The 24,124-nt window shown below is 43.7% G+C and overlaps 4 protein-coding genes across 5 annotated transcripts; 2 read left to right on the plus strand and 2 right to left on the minus strand.

Moving 5' to 3' along the window:
- Positions 1–1,771: 1,771 nt before the first annotated feature.
- On the plus strand, positions 1,772–5,147 carry LOC100841173 (E3 ubiquitin-protein ligase RNF144A). 2 transcript variants are annotated; one of them, XM_003578082.4, is made up of 3 exons: positions 1,772–2,224; positions 2,323–2,914; positions 4,791–5,147. In XM_003578082.4, the coding sequence occupies exons 1-3, from the start codon at positions 1,954–1,956 to the stop codon at positions 4,867–4,869; spliced, it is 942 nt and encodes a 313-aa protein (XP_003578130.1). In that variant the 5' UTR covers positions 1,772–1,953; the 3' UTR covers positions 4,870–5,147. The 2 variants fall into 2 exon arrangements, with proteins under 2 accessions (XP_003578130.1, XP_010238173.1); XM_010239871.3 differs by having other exon boundaries at positions 1,775–2,224; positions 2,320–2,914.
- Positions 5,148–5,457: 310 nt separating this feature from the next.
- On the minus strand, positions 5,458–9,571 carry LOC100828020 (probable GMP synthase [glutamine-hydrolyzing]). The gene is made up of 5 exons (XM_003576484.4): positions 8,824–9,571; positions 6,754–6,811; positions 6,572–6,655; positions 6,339–6,480; positions 5,458–6,183 (listed from the first exon to the last, which is right to left on the minus strand). Exons 1-5 carry the CDS (start codon positions 9,368–9,370, stop codon positions 5,794–5,796), a joined length of 1,221 nt encoding a protein of 406 aa, XP_003576532.1. The 5' UTR covers positions 9,371–9,571; the 3' UTR covers positions 5,458–5,793.
- Positions 9,572–12,384: 2,813 nt separating this feature from the next.
- Positions 12,385–16,060, minus strand: LOC100841478 (26S proteasome non-ATPase regulatory subunit 9). The gene is made up of 5 exons (XM_003578083.4): positions 15,860–16,060; positions 15,644–15,704; positions 15,118–15,225; positions 13,802–14,111; positions 12,385–12,733 (listed from the first exon to the last, which is right to left on the minus strand). The coding sequence occupies exons 1-5, from the start codon at positions 15,998–16,000 to the stop codon at positions 12,712–12,714; spliced, it is 642 nt and encodes a 213-aa protein (XP_003578131.1). The 5' UTR covers positions 16,001–16,060; the 3' UTR covers positions 12,385–12,711.
- A 5,225-nt stretch (positions 16,061–21,285) lies between these two features.
- On the plus strand, positions 21,286–24,107 carry LOC100842080 (ubiquitin-NEDD8-like protein RUB1). The gene is made up of 3 exons (XM_003578085.2): positions 21,286–21,569; positions 23,320–23,579; positions 23,762–24,107. The coding sequence occupies exons 1-3, from the start codon at positions 21,477–21,479 to the stop codon at positions 23,868–23,870; spliced, it is 462 nt and encodes a 153-aa protein (XP_003578133.1). The 5' UTR covers positions 21,286–21,476; the 3' UTR covers positions 23,871–24,107.
- Positions 24,108–24,124: the final 17 nt, after the last annotated feature.

The following is a 24,124-nucleotide window of genomic DNA, read 5'->3' on the forward strand; positions in this document are numbered from 1 at the left end:
GAAGGAAATAGCATAGTTTGCAGGCGATTTTATTAGTTTTTTTTTGTAGATGTCAACTGATATTGGTTCAATGTCCAGTGCAGACGTGTTTATATGTTTGTATCCATGTTCATTGTTTGCTCTTACATGCCATGACCACGGACATGACGTCATTAACTCATTGTCGAGCTTAAATAATATACGATTTTAGGTGTCGAAATTACGTATTTAACGCTCAAAATATTTCTTAAACTATTGCACTAGCAACATCGAACTTAGTGCTTGATCAAATTTCGCTGCAAACAGGGGCATTTCAGACATTCCATTCCCATCCAGCTGCATCCGCAATTTCACTGCTACACTAAACGGGAGCAGCTCCAGACTTTCAGCTCCAGCAAAAAATAGCTTTTTCTAGTTTCAGCTAGCTTGTTTTCAACTCCAGCTTAAGGTTGTGTTTGTTTGGGCTGGAGCTTCCCAACTGCTAGATTCCAGAATCGGCTATGGCTGCCAGCTGCAGCTGGAAGATTGGAGCTGTCTGATGCCTGTTTGTTTGGGCAGCTGGTCCGACTGCAGCTGCAACTGAAATGTGCTGAAATGACCTGAATGACACTGTAGTTCTGTAGATTTGGTATTAGTGCTAATTGTTCTGTTTTACAAGTAAATTAATTGTTTTTTTTGCTGCGGAGGATGATTTTTTTACTTCATCAGGCAATATGTACGCATTATAATAATTTTTAAGAACACATTAAACCATAGCACGCTAATAATATATTGTCCACACATCGTTTGCAAAATATAAGATTATGGGTTTTGCGCTACACTTCGGTCCACAAATGCGGGTTATGTGATAAAAAAAACCCAAAAGGTGTAGTTTTGCGATACAGTTCGTCAGAAACTAAGAGTTTTGTGATATTTACTATAAAAAAATAATACTAGTAGTACATCTCTTCCCGATGGCTTCTCTTTGTAGTTCTCCTGTACTACCATTCGCTCCATCTCCATCTCAATCTCAACTGCTTCTTCCACCCATCCTTCATTTCTTCCCAATGGCTCTCTCCGTAGCTCACGGAGCTTGCGCATGGAGCCGTGCGGTAGAGCCAATGGCAGCACCGCAGCAGCGCCCAGACCTGATGTCGTCTCCGGCAAGCTCCCGGACCACCCAAATCTGCCGATCCATCTACTTTAGCCGGGGCAATCAAGGGCGGGGCAGAGGGAAGGGGAAGAGGAGGGCGCGACAGCAGGACCTCGGGGAGGCTCCGTGCCGTTGGCCAGCGGAGCAGCTCGGCCGTCGAAGCAAGAGGGGGCTGCGCCGATGGGGAGCAGGAGGGGGCGGCGCAATGGGGAGCTGGAGGGGACCGCACCGATGGTGAAATTCAGGCGGCGTAGAGGGGACTCGTAGGGGGCCGTTATACCAGACGCCATCGGGCAGCAGCATCGGCGAGGGGAGATCGGGCGACGGCAACAGGAGATGGAGGCGGCGGAGACCTGTTCGGTTGTTCGGTACGGGGAGGAGAAACTGGCGTAGGTTGGGTGCGGAGGAAACAGATGACGAATCGTTTTGTGGCATTTTGTGCGTTTGGTGGGACGGTATTCTAGTAAAATGGTTGGTTTGGAGCCGCAGCGGCTGCAAGAAGCACCGATTTCGGTGATTTTCATTGCCAGTACATCTTCGAGAAGCTCTCCACCGCAGCCACTTCTGAAATCTGGTCTCACAACACATGTTTGTTTGGCCACGATCTACTGCAGCCGGAGCCCAAACAAACGGGACCTAAACAAACCCTAGTCTCGGCGGCCCTTCTGACCGCCCCCGTCAAATGTCTCGCGCACCGCGGAATCCCATCCGTCCACGCGTCCGACGACCCACGCCACACCAGATCGCAACCGCCTCGCCGGAACGGCCCCACTTCCCCATCTCGAACGGATCGGAAGCAACACGAACCGCCGATACTGGCTGAGCACCACCCGTCGCCGGCCATGGAGGCCCCCGCCATCGCCGAGGACCCATACTTCCCCATCTACATCTCCTCCGACGAGGATGACGGCATATCCTTCATTGGCCCCTCCTACAACCCCGAGGCGATCCAGATCCAGGAGGCCATCCTCCTCTCCATCGACTCCTCTCGCGCTCCATCCGCCATCGCTTCCTCCTCCTCTCCCTCCGGACCCTCTTCCGCCGGCACCTCCGGAGAATCTGCCCACGAATCCCCTCCCGACCGCAAGGGCAAGCGCAAACTATCATCGGAAGGTATTGTACTTGCAGATTCATTCTTCAGTCTAGATGCATAGATGCGTAAAATTCATTTGCTGGTTGCCTAATTGTTCCAATCTGACGCAATGTAGAAGATGACCCGAGCGACTCGAGGAAGCGGCGGAAGCGTAACCGCTTCAAGTGCACCATCTGCATGGAGAAGGTTCAGGTTTCAGAGCAGTTTCTCGTGAGCCACTGTGCACATGCCTTCTGCAAAAGCTGCGTCGGGCGGTATGTCGCCGCCAAGGTCAGCGAGAATGTTGAATTGATAGGGTGCCCTGACCCCGAATGCGCTGAGGGCTTTGTTGAGATTGGGCCGTGCCGAGATATCATCCCACAGGAGCTGTTCGATCGCTGGAGTGTTGCTCTGTGCGAATTGGCGCTAGGGAATCAGAAGTACTACTGCCCGTTCAAGGATTGCTCAGCGTTGCTGATCAAAGACAATGATGGGACGGTGAAAATCAGGGAGACTGAGTGCCCACACTGCCATCGGCTGTTCTGTGCCCGGTGTCGTGTGCCATGGCATGACGGAATCAAATGCAAGGAATTAAGGAAGCTTGGGGATGACGAGAAGGGGGAGGTTGATCTTATGTTTAAGAAGCTGGCTGACAAGAAGAAATGGCAGAGGTGCCCCAGTTGCAAGGTGTATGTCTCGAGGATTGCGGGGTGCTTGCTCATGAAATGCAGGTAGTTTATCTATCTAATCATTTTCCTCTTGCAACTCATGTCCCTTTCTTGAGCTAAGGTAATGGATGATAGAAACACAAAGGTAGAGTAGAGAGACAAAGCATTCCTCTTTCAGTTGTTCATATACAATGAAAAGTGATGAGGCAGACTAATCATTGTAGGGATTAGAGAGAAGTGGTAGTGACCACCACTCCGATGGAAGATTATTGCATCTGCGCTTCTGTTTACAAATGCCAAATCTATTTTCTTTAGAATATCTTCCTTTCTCCACCTTCAGCTATTTCTGTTGGCGACAGCGATGTTAGCAATCCGTCTTTGGTACTGTTGAAATATTCCCATGATAACACAGTTCAAACAATACATTCTACTGTTCGAGTGCTCTCATAATGTAGCTAACCAGTCTGTAGCTCTGCTTAGTGCTCACTATGTACTTCCAGTCCTGCCATTGGTTTGCCACCTCTTGGGTGAAGATTGGTTGATATCGGTAGTAATTGGTTTGGTTTATGAGTTTTTCCACAAACTTTGACTTATTGATATCAGTTCTCATAGGGTAATGGTCAATATACTCCCTCTAGTTACTTCGATAATTTATACTGATTAAGAATGTCATCAGTTCAAGGAAAAACATGGGGAAACGATTAACTACCCCCTTAAATGAGAGTGGGAATGTTAAATGAGGTTAAGCCGGGATCAATGTCATTATTTCTTAATCCACATACTTTATGTTGCAACAAGACTAGAAAACTTACTATTCTGTAAAATACGGAGTATTTGAGACTTTTCACTATTGATGTCCGAAGTGATAACCCTTACTGCACAGAAAATGCATCGATGCATGCATGCACCCCTAGTTGCTTTGAGACTTTTCACTTCTTAGTTCTGAAAAAATCTGAGATAAAATGGGCATGCCCATTGGTCTTTCTGAAGAGTAAATCTGCAACTTTTGGTCCAAAAGTATGTCAATTCGTGTGTTGTTGTACAAAAATGCAAATTGTGTGCACTTGTAGTTGTTTCAGAGCCAAGACTTTGCCTTTTCTTTGTACCAAGGAATTTATATTTTCTTTGTCCCGTAATCTAAAGGTTTGCACTTCATCGAACATGTACATCTAAAAATTTGTTTTCTATTTCTATATGTGCCTTCTGATTTTCTAAAGTCAACCGAGTGCGTGTGCCCTCACGTGCATAAAATCTACTCCTTAGTCTATCTTCGATAGACTGTAAGTTAAGAGGTATTTCGTAGAAATAAGAGCCATGAATAGGTCATTTAACCCAACTGCAGATCACTTTACCATGGAATCCAGTGTTAACTGCAGTGGCTTGTCGTGGTGACTGATAAGGACCTGGATTGGGTATAATAGCTGGAGAGTTTAGCTTTTCCTACCAAGTTATACAGTTGCAGGCATTTGTAGCATGTGGTTTTTTTATTTCTCAAAATTAGTTATTGCTAGTTCCTGTTTGGAGTTTGTTGCTGATTTTGTTTCTCTTGCATAGTTTCTAGTGAGTTTCTTGATTTAGGGTGTGCTTGAGACAGATCCACTAGGAGATCCAACAGTGAAGCAGGTGAAGCTGTGCCAAACACCCAATTGTCTTCCAGTAGATATCTACTGCCACAGTTTGACCCCACAATTTTGACCGAATAACAAACTCAAGACGACCTGCTGGCAGGAAAAAACTAGACCAATTGTGGTTGTTTTACTTTTTAATCGAACTTTAGGGAAAATGCTATTTTTACATAGGTCAGGTCTACATATGTACTAATATGTTATTATTATAAAATCTGGCAGTTACTGTAAACATGTATTAGTTTGTCATTGTTGATATGTTTTCAGACTTCACTACGTCACTAACAGTTTTTTTTGTTTGTTCTATTTTGAAGGTGTAAACAGTACTTCTGTTACCATTGTGCTGCTCCAATGAAAAAAGATCTTCACTATTGTAGGAATTGCAAGCGCTAGTGAAAGGTCAAAGAACTCAGACAGTGTACATATGTATAGTACTATAACATCTAAGAAATAAGTAGATTGTCATCTCCTCGAAGTGGGGTTTTGCACAACGTTTATGACAGTACTCCAGTGATAGAATGGATGCACTGATCCTTGTCTCTCTGCTTTACAATGTTTTCTTTTTGTCAAATTTCTAGCATGCTGTCATGGAATGTTCAGACTGTGAAGCTAGTTTTACTTCTGTTAATCTGTTATCATAGCAGAAAAGCACGACAACATATTGCCTGTGATTACGTGGAGCTAAGCATGTCCTCTATATATTGCTGGTTTGGTTCTCTCCAACACAGCAAAACTGTGGTTGTGGGCAGGTCGGCAGTTTTGCATTGGGTGTTGTTACACTTACTGTACAAGTTAATGCAAGTTAGTGTTCACTTTCCAGTCATCTGTATAACATAGATAAAAACATTTAAAAGATCAAAATAAATGAATTTGTATGAATATTTTTACTACCGGACCACCCTGAAAATTTTAGCCGTCTACGCCGCTGTATTGTAATGATGCAAATATGTTCCATTCCATATTCCCATTTGCCAAAAGCTATCAAGACCCATGACGTTGACAATGCAACGTCTCACTTTCTATTTCGCCTCAGTTTTCAGGTGAGATCAACATATCCAACAAAAAGCCCAAGAAAGAACCACACTTTCTGGTTTTGTGTTTCAATCAAATCGATCTCAACTTTACAATATCTGCAGCGGCTCCACCCTGCAGATTGTTAATGACACAGCGGAAAAAAATCTTCCCGCGGTTTCCTTCACTAGCTACATACCTATCTTTTCGCACGAACACAACTACTCAACCAATTCCACACAAATTTCTCATCAAACCCCAAATCATCAAACCATATACACAAAACCAGCAAAACGTTCTCAATCGCTACGAGATGCTGATCACGGTGGCGGCTCTCGAGGTCTCCAGGCCGGCGCACTCCACCATCCCACACATCTTGCTCATCTCCTGGTCTTGCCCTTGCACCGCCAAGGTGTTACTGTTTTTGCCATGGCCGTCGTCAGGAGCTTGGGTGCACTCGTCGAAACGGTAGCAGGTGACGAGGTGGTCGTTGGCCATGCCGGCGGCCTGCATGAAGGCGTAGATCACCGTCGGGCCGACGCCACGGAGGCCCCTCCTCATCAGGTCCTGGCTGATGGCCTCGGCCTTCGGCGTCCGCAGCGGCACCTCCCGCGGGGAACGGTGCCTGCCGACCATAGGCTTGTTGTTCAGAAAGCCCCAGTAGTATTCGTCAAGCGATCCGAACTCCTCTATGATCTACAAACATAAAAATTGTTCAGACATAAATATAATTGCAGTACTCGTCTGGGACTGAAGAAAAGATTTGTTTGGGCAAATGAATTGGCTGCCAATGCTGTTCAGGTTATCAAGACCTGGACAGATGGATGGAGTGACTGACATAGTGAATTTACCTTTAGTAACTCATGCGCGTTTTCGACGATTGCACGCAGCCTATGCTCTGATAACAGCGACCTGGCCGGGCTGCATGGCCCCAACAACTTCTTCTCGTTTAGCTTTGACACCAGCACAGGATCAAAATCCATGAAAACTTCCCTGTGGAATACATGCGTGGGTTTTGATGATGTTTAAGTGTTTCTTGACTTTTAGATTCTTCAGTACGTGAGGTAAAAACAGAAGTGCTTACCTGAAGGTGTCCCTCTTGCTGATAATATCAGGCCAAGTCATCTCAGCCAATGCACCAGACAGAACAAGCATCTCAAACAATTTCCTGAAGATTTAGAACTGAAAGTTGTAACTTTGTAATTAATTTGTTTCTGAATATTGTAACTTTTGATCATTTGATTAGGCATCAGGGTTAGAGCATACTTGTCATCATGTACCGGGACTCCCCACTCTTGGTCATGAAAGGCAGCATAGCATGGATCTGTTGCAATGTCAAATCAATGATTTCATTACAGTCAGGTGAAAGCAATGTGTGTTTCAAACAGAAAGGTGAAAATCTTGGGAATGTTGCAAGATGAGATAATTTTTGTTTAGACGAAAGATGAGATGATTCGACATCACAATTAAGCTCAGTGTTCTGAGTGCTCTAGACTTCATATTACAAGCAGGATGTTTTTGCCCATAAAGGAAGGGGTCCCATCTTAACAGTTATAATTAGGTGTATGATCACCAGACAGCAGGTAGGACTGGTCAGTATGAAAAGGCAGAATAGCTGTGCTGATGCTACAAAAGTATAAACTTATACAGTTAGATGCCTTAGACTCTTACTACAGTATGTAAAACTAAAAGGTGGCAGGAATCTACAAATAAGAAATTAAAGCTGAAACCGAATTAACACCAATAAAAACTGCAAATGGGGCATCTGAGGAATAAAATATATTTCATCTGCCTATTGCGCTGCTTAAAAGATGCAAAGTGCAACTGACACAAATTTAAAGGAAGGACAAAGATAAGCATATCACTACCAAGAAAAACAAAAGGAACAAAGAAGAAAAAGATATACTGATATAACCCGGACCACCATTGTCAGCATTGCAAGTTTGCAACAGAGTATGAAGATTCGGGTGAAGGTAAGCCTGTGTAACACTCAAATGGGCGCCTAAGTTTGTCACTAGACGGTTTTGTCAGAAACTTTTGCTCTGGTTAATGCACAATGCCACTAGGATTATTCAGCCCAGAGTTTAACATGTTGGAAATTTAAAATGTTTTTCATTAATATAGTGCCGACATGTTAGTGGGTAATGGAATCCTTTTGGGTGATAAAATTGACAAGTACTCGCTAGATAGCAGACACGCCACCAAACATCTGGGTGCATCTTTTCTAAATTGTGCACCACCAAACGTTTCCGATGCCATATGATCTAATCAATCATCGTAATCACCCCCTAGGATTGATGGCTGATAATACTACAAAGGCATACATATTTTCTCGTTATCCTGAGGAAGGTAAAACGTTTATGTCCGTGCAATAATACGCAGGCCCTGTGTATCACAGGATAGTATTTGGATTTGGAAGCTTGTGTTGATGCAGCAGTAGCATTATTTGAGACAGCTCTGTTACAAAAGCATTCTCTGTTTGGACATGAGTTCACAGATTGATGGAGACAAGGGTCTCTATACAGTGCAATATACGCATATTTCAGCAGATGGTACGATGTGCAATTCTGTAGAAAATGTAATACTCAACCTCAGGAAATAGGAATACTGTTAGCCTTAATTAGCAAAGATCACAAAGTCACGGCCACTCATAATCCTGATTCGAAAGCTATTGCTTAGGTCAGGGTAGGTTAGCCTTAATCAGGCAATTATATATAGGTATATGCTTCTTGTAGACTGTTTTAATAAAAAAACAGCCGTGTAGAGTTGTTTAGATTAAGCTACGTAGCTAGTAGTATGACACATCTTTTCTCTTTTGAGCTAATCAAGATCTCATGTATCATTACTAATTGTCACGCGGCATATAATTACGCACCTGTTGTGCACCATATAACACCTAATGTTTTGAAGAAATTCTCGTGTTGATTTAGCGCCTAGCAGGATATAAAGACTGTATGAGTACACAACAAGGACAAGAATTGTGTGCTATGCTCCGTCACTTTTTTTTTAAGACTTGTGAGTAGTAGTTTGCTAGGAAATGAGGCACTGAAGGCACGTAATGACTGTGCATAATTTATTGTACTAGCAAAAAAGAGAGGTTTCAAATCAGTCCTGACTACCTGACGAAGAAAGTCCAACGCGTACGTGTCAAAGAAAGAAAAGAAAAGAAAACGTACTACCCGGGTGCATGCTTTGTTTAGGAAAACATAATTAGCAACTTGGATCGTACATGCAACGGTATTAGCATCCTCTTTTGTCTTTGTCTTTAATGGAAAGAAAGCCATAAACACATGTTTAGTGTTGGAATCAATGAATGAATTCGGACCGTGCACCTACCGGTATTAGGGGTCACCCACGGGCACCTCGGCGGCCCCGCCGCCGCTCCTCCGTTGAGGCTGAGCGAACCCATAATCACCGCCGCCGCCGCCGCCTTCTGGGCAGGCGCTGGCCTGACCGACGCCGACGACGTCCCGGGCACCCTCCGCCGGCCGCCGGCGGATGATGATCCGCCGTGCGGGGTTCCAGCCGGCGGCGGTCGGCGGCCGATCCTGCCGGTGGTGGCCCGGCTGCAGAAGGAGTCGTCGGAGGCCTCGGACGCGCAGGAGGACACGCTGAGCGAGTGCGTGTGCGTGTTCATGCCGCCGCCGCCGCGGCGGAGCAGCTCGGACCGGCGTAAGAGCATGGACGGGAGCGCACGCTGAGCCGCTGATGAAGGCAGCTGTTGCCTGATCCTCTTGGCCCGGTCCTCGTCGACGCTCCGCTGCTGCATCGGCTGCTGCCTTGTCTGATGATCCCTACCACCGACCGCTGCCGCAGCCGGCTTCACGGCTGAGGACGGGCCACGCGTTGCACCGGCCGCGACCCTGGGCCCTGCCGCAGACATGTCCTCCAGCCCCTATAGGCTGCCTAGCTAGCTCGATCGGAGCTTGTTGGTCCTTGCTTTCCCTTGAAATTCGGAATTAGCCGTGCTACAAGGACGACGATCGAGGCCGACGCGGGGAGGTGCGAGATGTGAAGAGACGAGCTGTTCCCCTGGTTTGAGGCTGAGCTAGCGGAAGTGTATACAGTGCGGGAACTGCCAAGTGCGTTGGCGCGTGGTTATATAAGGGGTTCGTGGTGCCGTGGTGGTGGGTGGCGGGTGCTACGTAACGTACTTACAGCGCGCGTCCTGGGGGATCGATGGGACGGATATACGTACGGGTGAGGTCGACCGATGATGTGTGTACCTACGGTGAGCAGTTCGGGCAGACAATGTTGTGGCGCCAACCAACGCTTTGCCTGCCGTGCTACCCGAAATACACGTCTCTAGCTGCTTGGTGAAGGGCCGGACAGCTACGGAGTATATATGAAAAAGAAAAGGATCATTTGGAAAAATAAACTGGGATTCATAGCGCCCGAGCTCTGAAAGCAATTTCTTTGGGCGCCGCTCTATTGCTCTGAATCCTATATATGAAGTGACCGGGAGATGAGGATGATTTTAGAAATGCGACGGAAATTTGAGAAATTTCTAGGCAACCGAATAGACAACCCAAAATAAAGTCAACATTGACGTCACCAATAGTTTTGTCTTGGAGCGACCACTGGTTATTCTTTGTGTCCTTTTTTCTAGGCCATTATGGAAATTATGAAAAATATCATACTTGTATATATGGGCTAGAAACTTGTGCCTATAGTTTGTTGAAAAAAAAGAAGCAAAATGAGTTACAGTATAAAGGCACGTAGTTTGTACCCAAATTTGCCCTGTCAAAATTTTGTCAACCAATAGAAATTTGGTTATTTATTGCCTATGGAATCTTACCCATTTAATTCACAGTCTCTTCACAACTTTTGCAAATTTTGGCAAACTTGGAGTCAAGGCATCTCCAACCAAATTTTAATTTGGCTAACCAATTGTTGGTAAGAATTGGTAAAACATGAATTGGCATGAACCAAAACATACTCTAAAATGCTAAAGTACATGTTCATTGACGTAGCTGCAGGGTGAGCCTAATGGTATGGTATAGTGATTGTCATCGTCTTCTTTCGGTATCTTAAAAGAACACATGTATCTCTGAACGTCCCATTAATTTAGAGTCCTAGTGGATTTTAATTTGGTTAGGTACCTCATCGCTATCGCCATTTTACATGGCAGAGGCCCCACATTATGGAGTCGCTTCTCTAGGAACAATCTTCTCTCCCCCTTTAAGCTGCCGTCAAACATTTTGTAGTCTTACAGAAAAATAATCAAGCATTTTGTATCGTATCACGACAATATCTTTGCTGGGTCATACCTCTAATCATAAGCAGAGATTGTTCCATACCTCTTTGAAGGGGGGCCCTTTGTCTCTATGCCTCTAAAACAATTGCAAGGGACCTTTACCCGTAGAACGGCCAAACCCAAACACTTTTTAGCATATATCCAATTAAAGAAACACACACGACACATGTTGTCCTACTCCTCTCGGCTCTGACCTGCAGCAGCCCTCCTAATTTTAGAAGTTCTTTTTTCATTAAGATCCTAAGTACAGGTATAAACACACGCATAAATTGCTAAAGAGACTGGAAAGACATGTGTGAACTGAGCATATCTTACGTACTCTGGTTCCTTGTGATAAAATCAGCCCACCGGGTTCAACTTTTAAACTTAGGCATGGGTGCACATATAGGAGGATTTATTCTAAGATTTTTGTGGTAAGTAACGTACCCATCAACAAAGTAGAGTGTGCGTGTATGTGCCGGAAGAGCAGCCCAAAATCACTAGACCCGAAAAGAGGCATGTGTACTAGACCCGAAAACAGGCCCATAGCAAGAAGCAAGGCATGTGTCGCCATGATACGTTAGCCTAGAAACGTTCTAGTCCTCTCCTAGACCTGGTTCCACTTTCAAACCACCATCCTTGCTCCAAAGCCAGTTCCACCTTCAAACCACCATCCTTGTTTCAAAATCAATTCCCACCATTGGCACCTAGCGTAAAAGTCAGCAACTACCAGCCAGAGAACTTAATCTTGTTGTCTCGTGCACAACGAGCAGACGAGCCCATTGGCCTTTTGATGCCGCCGTTTATAATGTCACCATAGTACGAGACCGAGGCAAACTTATTCGACGTGGCATCTCCCTCACTGCTTTGATGTCATTGCTCGAGAACCTAACCCTACCTCTGAGAACACACGAGAAGAGAAACTGACTACAGGCCACGGCCTCTAACGTTCACCGAGGGAAAAACAGCTATACGCCTTTTCGCCTGTTTTCGTCCAGATTGGATCTGACTCCAGCCCTTCTTTAGAAATAGGATGCAAACGAGATTATGCATTTATCATGCTTCTATGCTAATATCTAAATATTCAAGTCAATTTTGAGCAAAAAAAAAATATAGAATTAAACTAGCAGGTCAATAAAGCGGGATAAGAAGGATTCGGTTTGCATCTCTATTTGGAAGTTTTGAATGTGCAATTATCGAACTAATCAGTGACGGCATAGATTAGCATCCGGATATACATTATCGTACGTAATGTCAACTAGATAATTGATTTGTAGGCATAACAAACTATGTGGGTTTATTAGAGAAGAACAAAGTTGGTGAAAACTCTTTCCATCGGCTGGTTCGCCGTACTTACACTGAGAGTCTTAATTAATCATGTACAAGTTGTTTATAAATAGCAGGTCTGCACACTATCATATCTTAAACAGCACGCCCGTACAAGCAAAAGAATTATTTTACGCAGTTTCTGGAAACCGGTTGTTGATTGTGGCGCAATTATATATCCTTGGATGACTTGGGTCTGAACGGCTCAATGAAGTGGTCCGAACAATTCTGGACGCGGTGCATTCTCACTAGCCGCTACGCGTACATAAGTAGAAAGTAACCGACATTTTTTCTTGCTATTGTTGGGCAGTCTGTGTTTTGTAAGACCAAGACCAGATGAGAACTTTCCCCAACTGCACAGAAAAAATGACAGTTTTTTTTTCCATGCCCACACGGTCCTACTTCAACTTGACTTCAGGTTTTCTACATCATTATCAAAAGCGACAGAATTTCTTCTCGGGTTTACATCACGGAAGTGCAAGGGGAAAACGTACTAAATAAAGCTTTCAACCTAATGCGTACTGTAAATGCAGCTACAGGTGACAAGTAGACCCATTCAGTCAGTTCAGTTTTTTATGGTGAAATGTCGCTGTTGCAAGAGCTTTCTTCTGCACAAGAAAACGTGAAAGCACCTTATTCTTTGGCAGATACAGACGGACCCTTCATAATATGTGGAAATGGCATCTGCAAGAACAAGAAACCAAGCTGCGGTTAACACCGTCAAAGGAATGGAACGAGAAGAATCTTATAGCTCCTTAAACGTTCATAATAAGCTTGGCAGCTAGAGATGACATGATTTCCATGTGCGGTAACAATACCACTAAAACAGAGGTAAAAAAAATACAGCGGTAGTCACAGAACTGACAAAGAACAGACATCAACATGTGTATGAGCGATCCATCTTCTCTCTCCCCTTACCATGTAATGAAGCATCCAAGTGCGGCAGGTAAGGTTACCAGCACTATGGTGGCTTGGGATAAGGACAAATTGCTAACTAGGTGGGAGTTATGTTTGCTAGAAAAGTGTCCAGAACCTGATTTGCATAAATAAGGTTAACAGAACGTGGGGTTCTTTGCAGTTGACTATAAGGAAACTTTCTCCAAAAAAAATACCCCCCCTCCCCGTCCCATAATTCTTGTCAAAATATTACATGTATCTAGACGCCTTTTAGGAATAGATACATCCACTTCTGGGCAAATTTGAGACGAATTATGGAACAGAGGGAGTACTATATTAGAAGACACCAAATCAGCAACCTGTGTTTGCTCAATAAGTGTCCATTTCCTCCAAAAAAAGTGTCCATGTCACAACTGAGGTAGTGTTGTGACACATCTAATTCATGGCAACTTGGTTACATTAAAGTTATTTATCAGTACTCCATTCCACAAAACAACTCATATAGATTTGTGCACTTGGACCAAGGTGGTTCTCACCTCTCATTTACAGTGTCTAGCCATTCTTATTGGTTTAAGATTAAATGGGTGAGAGCAGTTATTGGCCGGGTGCGGTAGACAAGAGAAAAACGATGTGTATTGTGGAACAAATGAGAAAAAAAAATTATATGAGGTGTTTTGTGGAACGGAGGGAGTAATAGTTGTAATAACGTGTGGATACGAGTAACTGGAGGATATGCTGTGACAAAAAAAGGCAACAGAAATATCTGCATCCAAAATTATTGAAGGAAGACTCAATACTTCTCGATTGCCTAAAAGCAAGATAGAACGATAGATAAAAAGGTCTAGTAAAACTTACCCCATAAGTCCTCTTCCATGCCACTTTCTTGGAGTAACTGTCACGTTCATTGGTGATCCTTGACGATTGATGACAAGAGATACTTGATTGCCCTCATTGGAAATGGCTTCGGAAACAAGCCTTTCTTGCAATCTGTCACCAGCTTCTACGCTCCCGAACTTCACTATCTCATCTCCAAGCATCAAACCATCCACAGCAGCAGGAGAACCCTCAGTGATTTCATCAATCATGGCAAATGGAAGTCTGGTCACCAGATCTTCCTCCATAGGATCATTTTCAGATAGCCCACTATGCAATGGAGCTGATATACCTGCATGCGATCAAAATATGATGGAGGTCAGCAAACTCTAATTTACTTAAATCATGCTCAACTGTGCTCCTCATTTCAAGATAACTAGACATTTAACCATTTTACAAATAATGCTATTTACTAGTAGAAGTCTGGAAAATCCCAAGGTACTTCAGATGACTGACATCAACTGATCATCAGTCTCTGTTTCTGTTGTTTAAAGTGAATTGTGGTATGCCAATTGCCAAATCACTTTGTAATGCATGGTGCTTCAAGTGTCAGCACAAGTGAGCATGTGTAAAATACAAAAGTTGAAGGGTGATAGTTCAGGTTATAAGGATCAAATAGCTTCTGCTAAATTTAGTGGTCTCCAAGACTGTAATGTCACAGATGTACTGTCTCTATGTAAAGATATGTGAACTTCAGATTCATGTAGTTAACTCTTTGAAACTCTTATGTGAACTTCAGATTCATGTAGTTAACTCTTTGAAACTCCCCCCCCCCTCCCCCCAAAAAAAAAACTCTTTGAAACTTTGACCATTAAATATAGTAATATATGCAAAACTACATACCCCCTCCTATCCATAAGATCTAGTACAACTTTGTACTGGCTTTCTACTAAATCTGAGACACTTATTATGGATCGGAGGGAGTACTGCATAGATGTACTAAAACAACATAATTCGTCTTACCAAGTATACTTCATACTTATATTATTTGCTAGTATACTATGATAAAAGAAACTAGTTAAAACCACATTCAAGAATATGAATTTAAAAGATGGCTTATATTTGTTGAAAATATGATAGATTTATTTCATGTCACCAATGCAGACGTCTAAAAGATACAATTATCTAAAGTTCTACTCCCTCCGGTCCATAATAAGTGTCTTATACTTGGTACAGCTTTGTACTAAGTTAGTACAAAATCTGAGACACTTATTATGGATCGGAGGGAGTATAACTTTGGCTGCACATTTCCCATCGTGAAAAAATATTGTGAGCAAAGAGTGTTCGAGTACACTTACCAGAACTTCTCGGGGTTGATTGCTCATTTCTTGACAATTTTGTAGAGTGTAAAACTTCCAAGTTCTTTTCAATTTTGTTTGTGATATCCTTGTGGTCATTCCTCAACTCTGCAATGAACATTGTGCGATGTAAATACAATTACAATTTAAGGCATGTTGAGAAGATGACGCTCATGCACAACCATATATTGTTAAGTCAGCCAGGCCTAAGCCCACAAGCCAGATTTGTAAAATGTACTCAGCAAGGAAGATAACACGGTGAGTAAGGCTCAGCTCGCCTGTAATCTAAGTTCAGGATCCTGACCTTCTAGCCTACAAAAATGCCGACCCCTTATTTCCCATATTTGTTCAAGACCGTAGGACTATCAGTTAAGCAAGTCCCAATGAGCAATATAGAACACTTGGCACAACATCAATGCCAATCTTAGCGGCCCTCTGCTTGCGCACGATGTCAATCTCTCATACTGTAGCCGTATAGTGGAAGCAAGTGCATCGATACGATAAGCATGATCGAGTGAGAGCATACCACCGAGCTTGCGGCGCTGGGCGATGACTGCCGGGATGTCGATGTCGGCCCTGGGAAAACCCTAAGCCGAACCAAAAACAACAGCGATTATAGCAACTAAACCTTCTCAAAGGAAAAGAAAAACAAGGAACGCACGGAAAAGAGAAAGTTTCGGGCTTAGGCTAGGGTTTTGGGTTTGGGGAAAGCGAGCAAGCGCCTGGAGGAATCCCACGGTACCTCCGCATCCACGAGACCGCCGGTGATGCCAGGCCCGCCCGGCGCAGATAGGGAGGCGATGATGGCGTTCATCTCCGCCTCCAGCGCCGTCCGCCGGTCCATCAGCCTCATCGTCTCCGCCTTCACGTTCGGCGCCACCATGGTCTCGATCTCCCTCTCTCTGTCTGTCTCAGCTGTTGCGATGTTGTGTGCGGCGGCCAAAGGAAGAAGGGGCTAATTTGTCTACTCGCGTCCGGGGCACAGTCTAGTCAAAGGGTCCTCCACAGTTCGATTAGAAATCAACGATCAGGATCGGACGGGGACCGAAACGGGACAGAGTAGGCTGATTCGCTCCAGACGGAGCAACTGCTTCTTCCTTCCTCTAGAACCCTCTCTTCTCCTCGTGTGCGGCGCGGTTTCTCTTCCAGAGTCGAGGTTGGATCCGCCGCCCTGCTGTTCCCGCATCCGCAGAATCCAGGAGCGCTCCGTTGATCGGTAAAATCCTAACCCTTTCCCTTGCTCTTTCTGAGATGTGCAAGTTTGTAGCTCGACGGTGAGATGTACTGCTTGTTCCTGGTTAAAGAATCGGGGATGTTTTCTTTGCCTTGCACGTCTTGATGCTGGTGGGCGATTTGAGTGGCGAGGTATAGGGTTCTATCGATTCCGTCCCCGTCATTGCGTGGATCTTACTTGAAAAGTTAGGATTGGTTTGGTCTGAGTCTCCAAGGATTTCTTGGGGAGAAGAATAGGATGAGTTTGTGCGGCGTGAGATTGCAAATTAAATGTCTTATGCAAGGTTGGGTTTAGGAATTTTGACGCAGTACCCTTGCCGGATCTCTACATGACAGACGTGTGTGCCTGGATTTAGCATGCGTGAATTGAATAAAGGCTGAAGCAGTATTCTGCAGTTCCTTCATGAGAGATTGAGAGTAGAGTAGGGAGGTTTGTCAGCATTGTCAAGTAGCTATTCAGAGTCAATTTGTCTAGAAATTGATAAATTAGCCTGGAAAGTTGCTCAATACCATCTGCTCCCCTCCAACAGTCCAACTCCCAAGGTGATGCTAAATTCCAGAAGCGAAGATGTCCCACAATGTACTGCCTGAACTAGACATTTACTTTAAATCCTTTAACATTTGATGATGTATGTGGAGTTACAAGGTCTTAAAATATCACTGTTTTTTACATGAGTATTCTTGTTGCCAATCATGAAACGGAAGGGTTCGAAGACTAGGTGTCTGTTTGGATTAAGGGGCTGTTTGGATTACGCCTGAGCGAGCCCTGCCAAAATTTGGCACGCCAACGATTTGGCGGAGAAATCTGCCGCCACCATTTCGCCAGCACGCGGGTGCAAAAACAGAACGCGGTGACCAAATAATTGGCGTGGTTGCAAATTCTGGCCCTGATCCAAACGGAGGCCCTGCCAAAAAATTGGTCGGGCGAGCCAGCGTTGCAATCCAAATACACCCTAAGCTCCAAGTAGCTCTGCCAATTTTTTTTTGTGAGGAATAGGGGTGTTTGGCATGTGTGGTTTGTTTGGATTGTAGCCACAAATTGACAAAATGATTGGCTTGTATTTGGTAAGTAGCCAAATGACTTGCCAAACATTTGGAAAATTACATTGACTAGTGTTTGGCTTGGTTAAAAAATTCATGGTTTCCATGACCAGCCCATAAAACAACAGTCTTACACCGAGATATAGCAGAGGAAACAAACTGCAATAAATCGAACACCTTTATCCATGACTCAAAATTACATCAAAGAGCTTCCGATCAACATAGTTCACATGTCTTGTTAAATACATCATATCCATACACATCCATAAGACAAATGAAGTTGAGGTACTAATCAACCCACCATCAGACACATTCAGGATACTATGAATTTCACATACTAATTTATCTTAATTGTGTGCTTATGCTTTCCCATGACCTGCAATGTGTCACCATTGGGAACAATACAAATAAGAATAATTTATCTTGGAATGATTAAGAAACAAAGATAATTTAAGAAATTTAAATGAGTGTGAATGAAATTTAGCCTACCTAGTCTCCATGCATAGTTGTCCTGATCTTGAGGCTCTCTGGTTTGTCCCGAGAACTAGCTTAATTTATCTGTGTTTTCTTTCATTTCTGTGGGAATTTAAGGGGACATTAAGCCCATTCCTGTATAAAATAGTCTGTGCTAAGTAACCATCTGCTGTCGATCTTGGCTTTTGACCAAAATTGCTGGATGCAATTCTCAAATTAATTTGCATGCGCGTGTATGTAGGAAAATATGCCATGTAACAAGGATCGATACGCAGCTATCTAGCTAAATTGACAAAGGTGTATGTAATCAGCCAAAAAAGACAAAGAGTAAGAAAATCAATCAGCTTCTGAATTATCTCCTTGATGGATTCATGGTGTATGATCCAGACACACAAAGAGTCGAGAATCGGAGGATTTGGTTAGCAATACTTTGGATCTACTCCCTTCGATCCATAATAAGTGTCCGCTGATTTATTGCAAAGATTCTAAATCAGCGGACACTTATTATGGATCGGAGGGAGTAGGAAATAGCGCTTGCGTTCAAGTACAATCCAAAGATAACAGAGCCAGACGGAAAGCTAATCACGCCATAGGAAATTGGATCGATGGCGGGCTCAGGGGAACTGGAGCTACTGACCTGTGCGACTTGCGACGGCGGCGGCCGCCAGAGAAGTGTTTGTTGACGCCGTCACGTTGCCGGCTGCTGATAGCTGCGGATCCGTTGGCTCTTCTTGTTCTTGTTGGAGGGAGCTGAGATGAGAAGGGAAAGTGGTCACATCGGCAAGGGAGGGACGGAGTTTGGTCGCCAATTTTTTGGCGGGCGAATTCTGATCCGCGGCTGCGCCTACGCGTTGCCAGAAATTAGATGTGAGAGCCCGTGTCTACCCGAACCATCCAAAATTGGTCTCTATCCAAACAATGGCGAAAAAACAAGGGCATGACCAATATATTGTTAAGGCTCGCTTTGGTACCTATCCAAACAGACCCTTAAGCTACTGTAAGAATTCATTACACTTGTTTGGTATCTTTGGTTTGGGACCAAATCAATGCTAACTATTTTTCAGTCATGACCAAAATTTTGGTGCTAGCTTGGATTGTTGTGAATTTTTTTGCATGGCCATGCTCCTTAAACCCACTGTAGTCCGTTTTTCTTGCCAACATTGACCAAAACAGACGTCTTTAATCAAATTTCATCATTTGCCTTGATTTTCCTGGTTTAAAATATATAATTATTTGCCACTAATTGTATATCCCAGTACACTTGGCCACTATATCACTACTAGATTACCTCCAACAGCTCAAATTGTGTTAATGATACTGTCAAGTACATAGCCATTTTAGATCTGATAGAATATCTTTTTTCGCGGGTGACTCTGTTTCTTGCAACTAATGTAGCTTTGGGTGCTTCTGAAAGTTCTGTTATTGCCAAAAGGAGCTATCTTACTGTTGGGTTCTGTCATCTGAATAATATGTACGGAGTACACTGAAACCAATCATACAAAACTGCACTGGCAGGTGCTATTGTGGTACTACATAGCTCTCGAATTGGGTCTGTTTTGAACATTTGAAACTGGTGATCCCAGTATTGGAATCTGGGGCTTTGTTTGCTTTCCAGAAGACGGGCATTGAAAATTGTCTTTTGCCTAACAAAATGCACTAGCATCAGGTTTTGTCTTAACACCTTCACAATGCAAATTTCCTACTAGCAAAGTTGTTGGTCTTCCTGCCCGGTGTTGGTACTGACAAATGATGTTTCAATTTATTTCAGAGATGGGGAACGCTGCATCTGTAACAAGTGATGCTCCAGATTCAGCAGAGGAAGCCGGACAAGCTCCCGCGGCTGACACAAAGCCGAAAAAGAAGATCTGTTGTGCCTGCCCAGACACAAAGAAGCTGAGAGACGAGTGCATTGTCCAGCATGGCGAGGACGCTTGCGGGAAGTGGATCGAGGCCCACCGGCAGTGCTTAAGAGCCGAAGGGTTCAAGGTCTGATACCACCCAGCTGTAAATTGTAACGATACTCCATATCTGTTTTTGCCATGGTGTACCTTTGATTCTGGACACCAGCACGTCGGATAAAAGCTTCTGGTAGAATAAGTACTCGAGATATCATTTCAGAGCATGTCAACGGACAAGCATGCCGGTTCGCAAGAGGGCAGATGTCTTTTTCCCTCTAGCCTCTAGGCATTCATCACCAGAGACGTGCAATTTTCTCAGTGATCCTGCGTGGAACTTCCTTGGAAATGGTTTCTTGTTGCATGGGGAAAATGCCTCTTGTGTGTCCAGTAGTTGGACCGGGAGATTAGTATTTCAACTCCCTTGGAATGGTTGCATGCTTCCAGTCACTAGTGCTGTGGCGCCGGTGTTGTCTGGAAGCCGATGGTTCTGCCGCACGCTATGAGCCCATGAGAGCTTTTCTGGGGCCAGGGCTGCGTGGAATGTAAGCACTCGCTTTGATGCGATTCTGTAACCTGCCGTCCTTTTCTCCCTTTTACCCCCGAATGATTTGCTGGGTGTAGCCAGGTTCAGATTACAGGGTACTACGTTCTGCACACGTGAACACGTCAATTTTATGAGATTGGATTTATCTCGAGTCGCCGTGAAGTTTAAGGAATAAAAAAAAGGAGGAGGCGCTACAGATGAGAAAAATGTGTAATGATATGCATTCTCCCGAAGTTTCTCTATTCGATGTCCATCAGAAAGACATATCAAGCCGTTCCTCTATTCCATCGTACGGTTGGAAGAACAATTGGACGAACATCGGACAGAAAAACATCTTTTGTGCAACAATTTCAGAGAGAAAAATAGCTAGCACCCAGCCAAAGGATAGGAGAGGATAGTAGGTCGTAACATCAAACTAGTGCTTAGCATTGTCGCTAAACTTAATTCCTAGTGCTAAGCACAATAGATTGAATGTAACAAAGTTGTGGCACCGCACAACATTTAGTTTAAATGATAGTACCACTAAAAGTTAATTCCTCCGTTCCATAATTCTTGTCGACATATTGCATGTATTTAGACACTTTTTAGGAATAGATACATTCATTTTTAGACAAATTTGAGAATTATGAAACGGATGGAGTATTTGCAAATGCTCTTACGCAATATGCATCTAAAGACCAGTTGTACGCACTGCCTTTCGACGCTTCTTTTCACATTTGCACCCATTTTTACAATATTAATGGATTGGAAACCTTCCTGTCGACTTGAAAAACTTAAATGCTCATTTTTAAGTTGACTAATAAATTTCTATCCTAAATCAGCGATTGGTAGTGTCACTTTTTATCTAACAAGAATGAATTATAAAAAAGAATTATATTTATGTGCCGCAGCTTTGGTCCCATTTATAAAAATAGTTTCCAAGTGGCCGTTTTTCACTTGAGATCGTAAAACCTGGCTGGAAGTGTGGAACGGTGGCTCACGGCTTTCTCAGCGCCGCCAGGCGCCAGCCTTCAATAAAAAGGATCCACCGGACCCGGACCCGGCCCACGGAGAAAACCAAGAAAACAAAGATCTTCGTTTGGTTTCTCGCCTCCGCTTCGTTCTCACGCAGGTCGACGCTCTCGACTTCCTACCGGGTCTCGCCCCCCACACAAGCAGCAGGAGAGAAGATGCAGATCTTCGTGAAGACCCTGACGGGGAAGACCATCACCCTCGAGGTCGAGAGCAGCGACACCATCGACAACGTCAAGGCCAAAATCCAGGTGCGCCGCCGCGTCTTCTCTCCGCCCGCCCGCCCATGTTCCGATTAATCCCTCATGCTAGTCGCGGTCCGGCTAGCCATGGTGGGTATGGCTAGATGGGGGGTCTGTTCCCTTAGATCGTTGCTATCCTAACCCGTCCACGGGGATTTGATTAATCCGTCCGTGCTGCTAGTTTGCCCTAGTTTAGTTCTTCTGCTGTTTACGCGCATGTATCTGATGGAGCTTGCGTTTATTAGAGTAAGGTCGTGCAGGTTTGCTTCAAGGAAATCATTAGGTGGAGTTTGGATTGATCAAGTGACGGGAAGCATAATTGGGATAATTGTTTGATTGAGTTTTTTTTTTTGAAAATTTGCATGTAACTTCAAAAAATTGAGGTAGACCCTCCTTTTGAATTTGTGACCACTTTTATAATTGAGGTAGTTCTATACAGTTCTTAAAAAAAAAAGTAGTTCTCTAATGACCACTCCACTTTTCTTGCACTTACAGATTGATTATCTAAGTCAATATAAATACCAAATTAAATGCAGACCCTGCTTTATTTTTGCTTGGATTTCTCACTTAGTCACTTAATTTTCTTGGAAGAAGTTCACTAAGTTATGTACTCCCTCCGATCCATATTAATTGTCAAAATATTACATGTATCTAGATGCTTTTTAGGCATAGATACATCGATATTTGGGCAAGTTTGAGACAATTAATATGGATCGGAGGGAATAATTCTTTTCTTGTATCCTGTGCCAGATAGAGTGCTTATCTTGAAGTGATTTTGCGGTTTTGCCTGAGATAGTTTAGAATATATCCAAGAGTACCCTTTATTTGATTCCCCTAGAAAATGCTAAGGTCATTGTCTTTATGCATTTCATTTTTCTTGTATCCTGTGCTAGATAGAGTGCTCATCTTGAAGTGCTTTTGTGGTTTTGCCTGAGACAATGTAGAATATATCCAAGAGTACCCTTTATTTGATTCCCATAGAAAATGCTAAGGCCATTATCTTTATGCATTTCATTCATTGTAGTGTAGTATATTCTTTTTCTAATCATACATCCATTCAGCAGCTCGAGAAATAGATCAATTGCATATCATGTTGATTTTTACCTCTGTTCTCCTCATTCAACTGGTCTTCGAATGCATATTGCTTAAGACAAGTCTTCTAGACCGGTAGTATATTCTTTACATGATGCTCGCCTGCCGAGTGCTTGAAGTACTGCTGGCTAGAAGACTGCTCTGCCGGGTGCTTTTGTGAACTTAGTTGGTCATTGGCCTCAAACTTTTTTTCGGACATGTAATAAGCTGTACTTTCTGTTGTGATAGGACTTTAGTTTAGGGGCAGGTTTTTGCCTCGTAGTCAGTACCCGATTGGGGGTACTGGACTACTGGTCAGCGAGTTTCCTGCCCACTGCAGTAACCCTGGTGTTTCTCTTCCCCTGTTTTCCCTCGTTCTCAGCTCTGTCTGATGGTCTGATGAACTGTGTATATCCGTTATGCTCATAACGGAAAGGGGAGAGATCCCGGGTTGAAAAAAAATGTTGATTTTTACCATTGTGATCAGAACATCATCCATAATTCTGTGAAACTAGCTCTTGTCCCACTTACCATTGTGATCAGAATATCATCTATAATTCTATGATACTAACTTGTTCTTGTCTCACTTAGCATTTTAAAAATAGCTGTTACATCTATTAATGGCAGGCTATCAGCTACTTCGAGCAGTGGAAACTGAACTAATGAGGTATTTTGTTCACTATCACAGGACAAGGAAGGGATTCCTCCGGATCAACAGCGGCTGATATTTGCTGGCAAGCAGTTGGAAGATGGACGCACTCTTGCTGACTACAACATCCAAAAGGAATCAACTCTTCACTTGGTCCTCAGGCTCAGGGGTGGTACTATGATCAAGGTTAAGACTCTCACAGGAAAGGAGATCGAAATTGACATTGAGCCCACTGACACGATCGACAGGATCAAAGAGCGTGTTGAGGAGAAGGAAGGCATTCCTCCCGTGCAGCAAAGGTAAACATAGCCGAAGCATACTTAGTCCCTTTTATCCTTCTAAATCATTCTATGTTGTGGTCAAGTAAACCATTCTGCTTACACATCTGCGTAATGTTGTGGAGCGATAATTTATACTAAGTGCTACTCTCCTTAAGAATTTGATTACCCAGACTAACGATGTACTTATTGTATCTGTGCAGGCTCATTTATGCTGGCAAGCAGCTTGCAGATGACAAGACTGCGAAGGACTACAACATCGAAGGTGGATCTGTCCTCCATCTTGTCCTTGCTCTCAGGGGTGGGTACTAGTAATAAAGCCATTTCGCTTTAATTGGCACTACTTGGTTCGATCTGTTCTGATGTTCGAGAGAAGTGACTATGGCATGAAACTTGTAAAGAGATAATGACAAACTAGCTTTGCCTAGTGGGAGGGGATGTCTTCCATGTTATTATCTTACATGATTCGGCAAAATGACTCGAGTTTTATCCACATCTACTTTTAGCTCTGCTCTGCTGTGCAGTAAAGCTCTATTGTTATCGCCTGAATACTTGGCGCCGTTTGT

The sequence above is a fragment of the Brachypodium distachyon genome, chromosome 4, assembly GCF_000005505.3.
Source record: "Brachypodium distachyon strain Bd21 chromosome 4, Brachypodium_distachyon_v3.0, whole genome shotgun sequence".
Lineage (NCBI taxonomy): Eukaryota > Viridiplantae > Streptophyta > Magnoliopsida > Poales > Poaceae > Brachypodium > Brachypodium distachyon.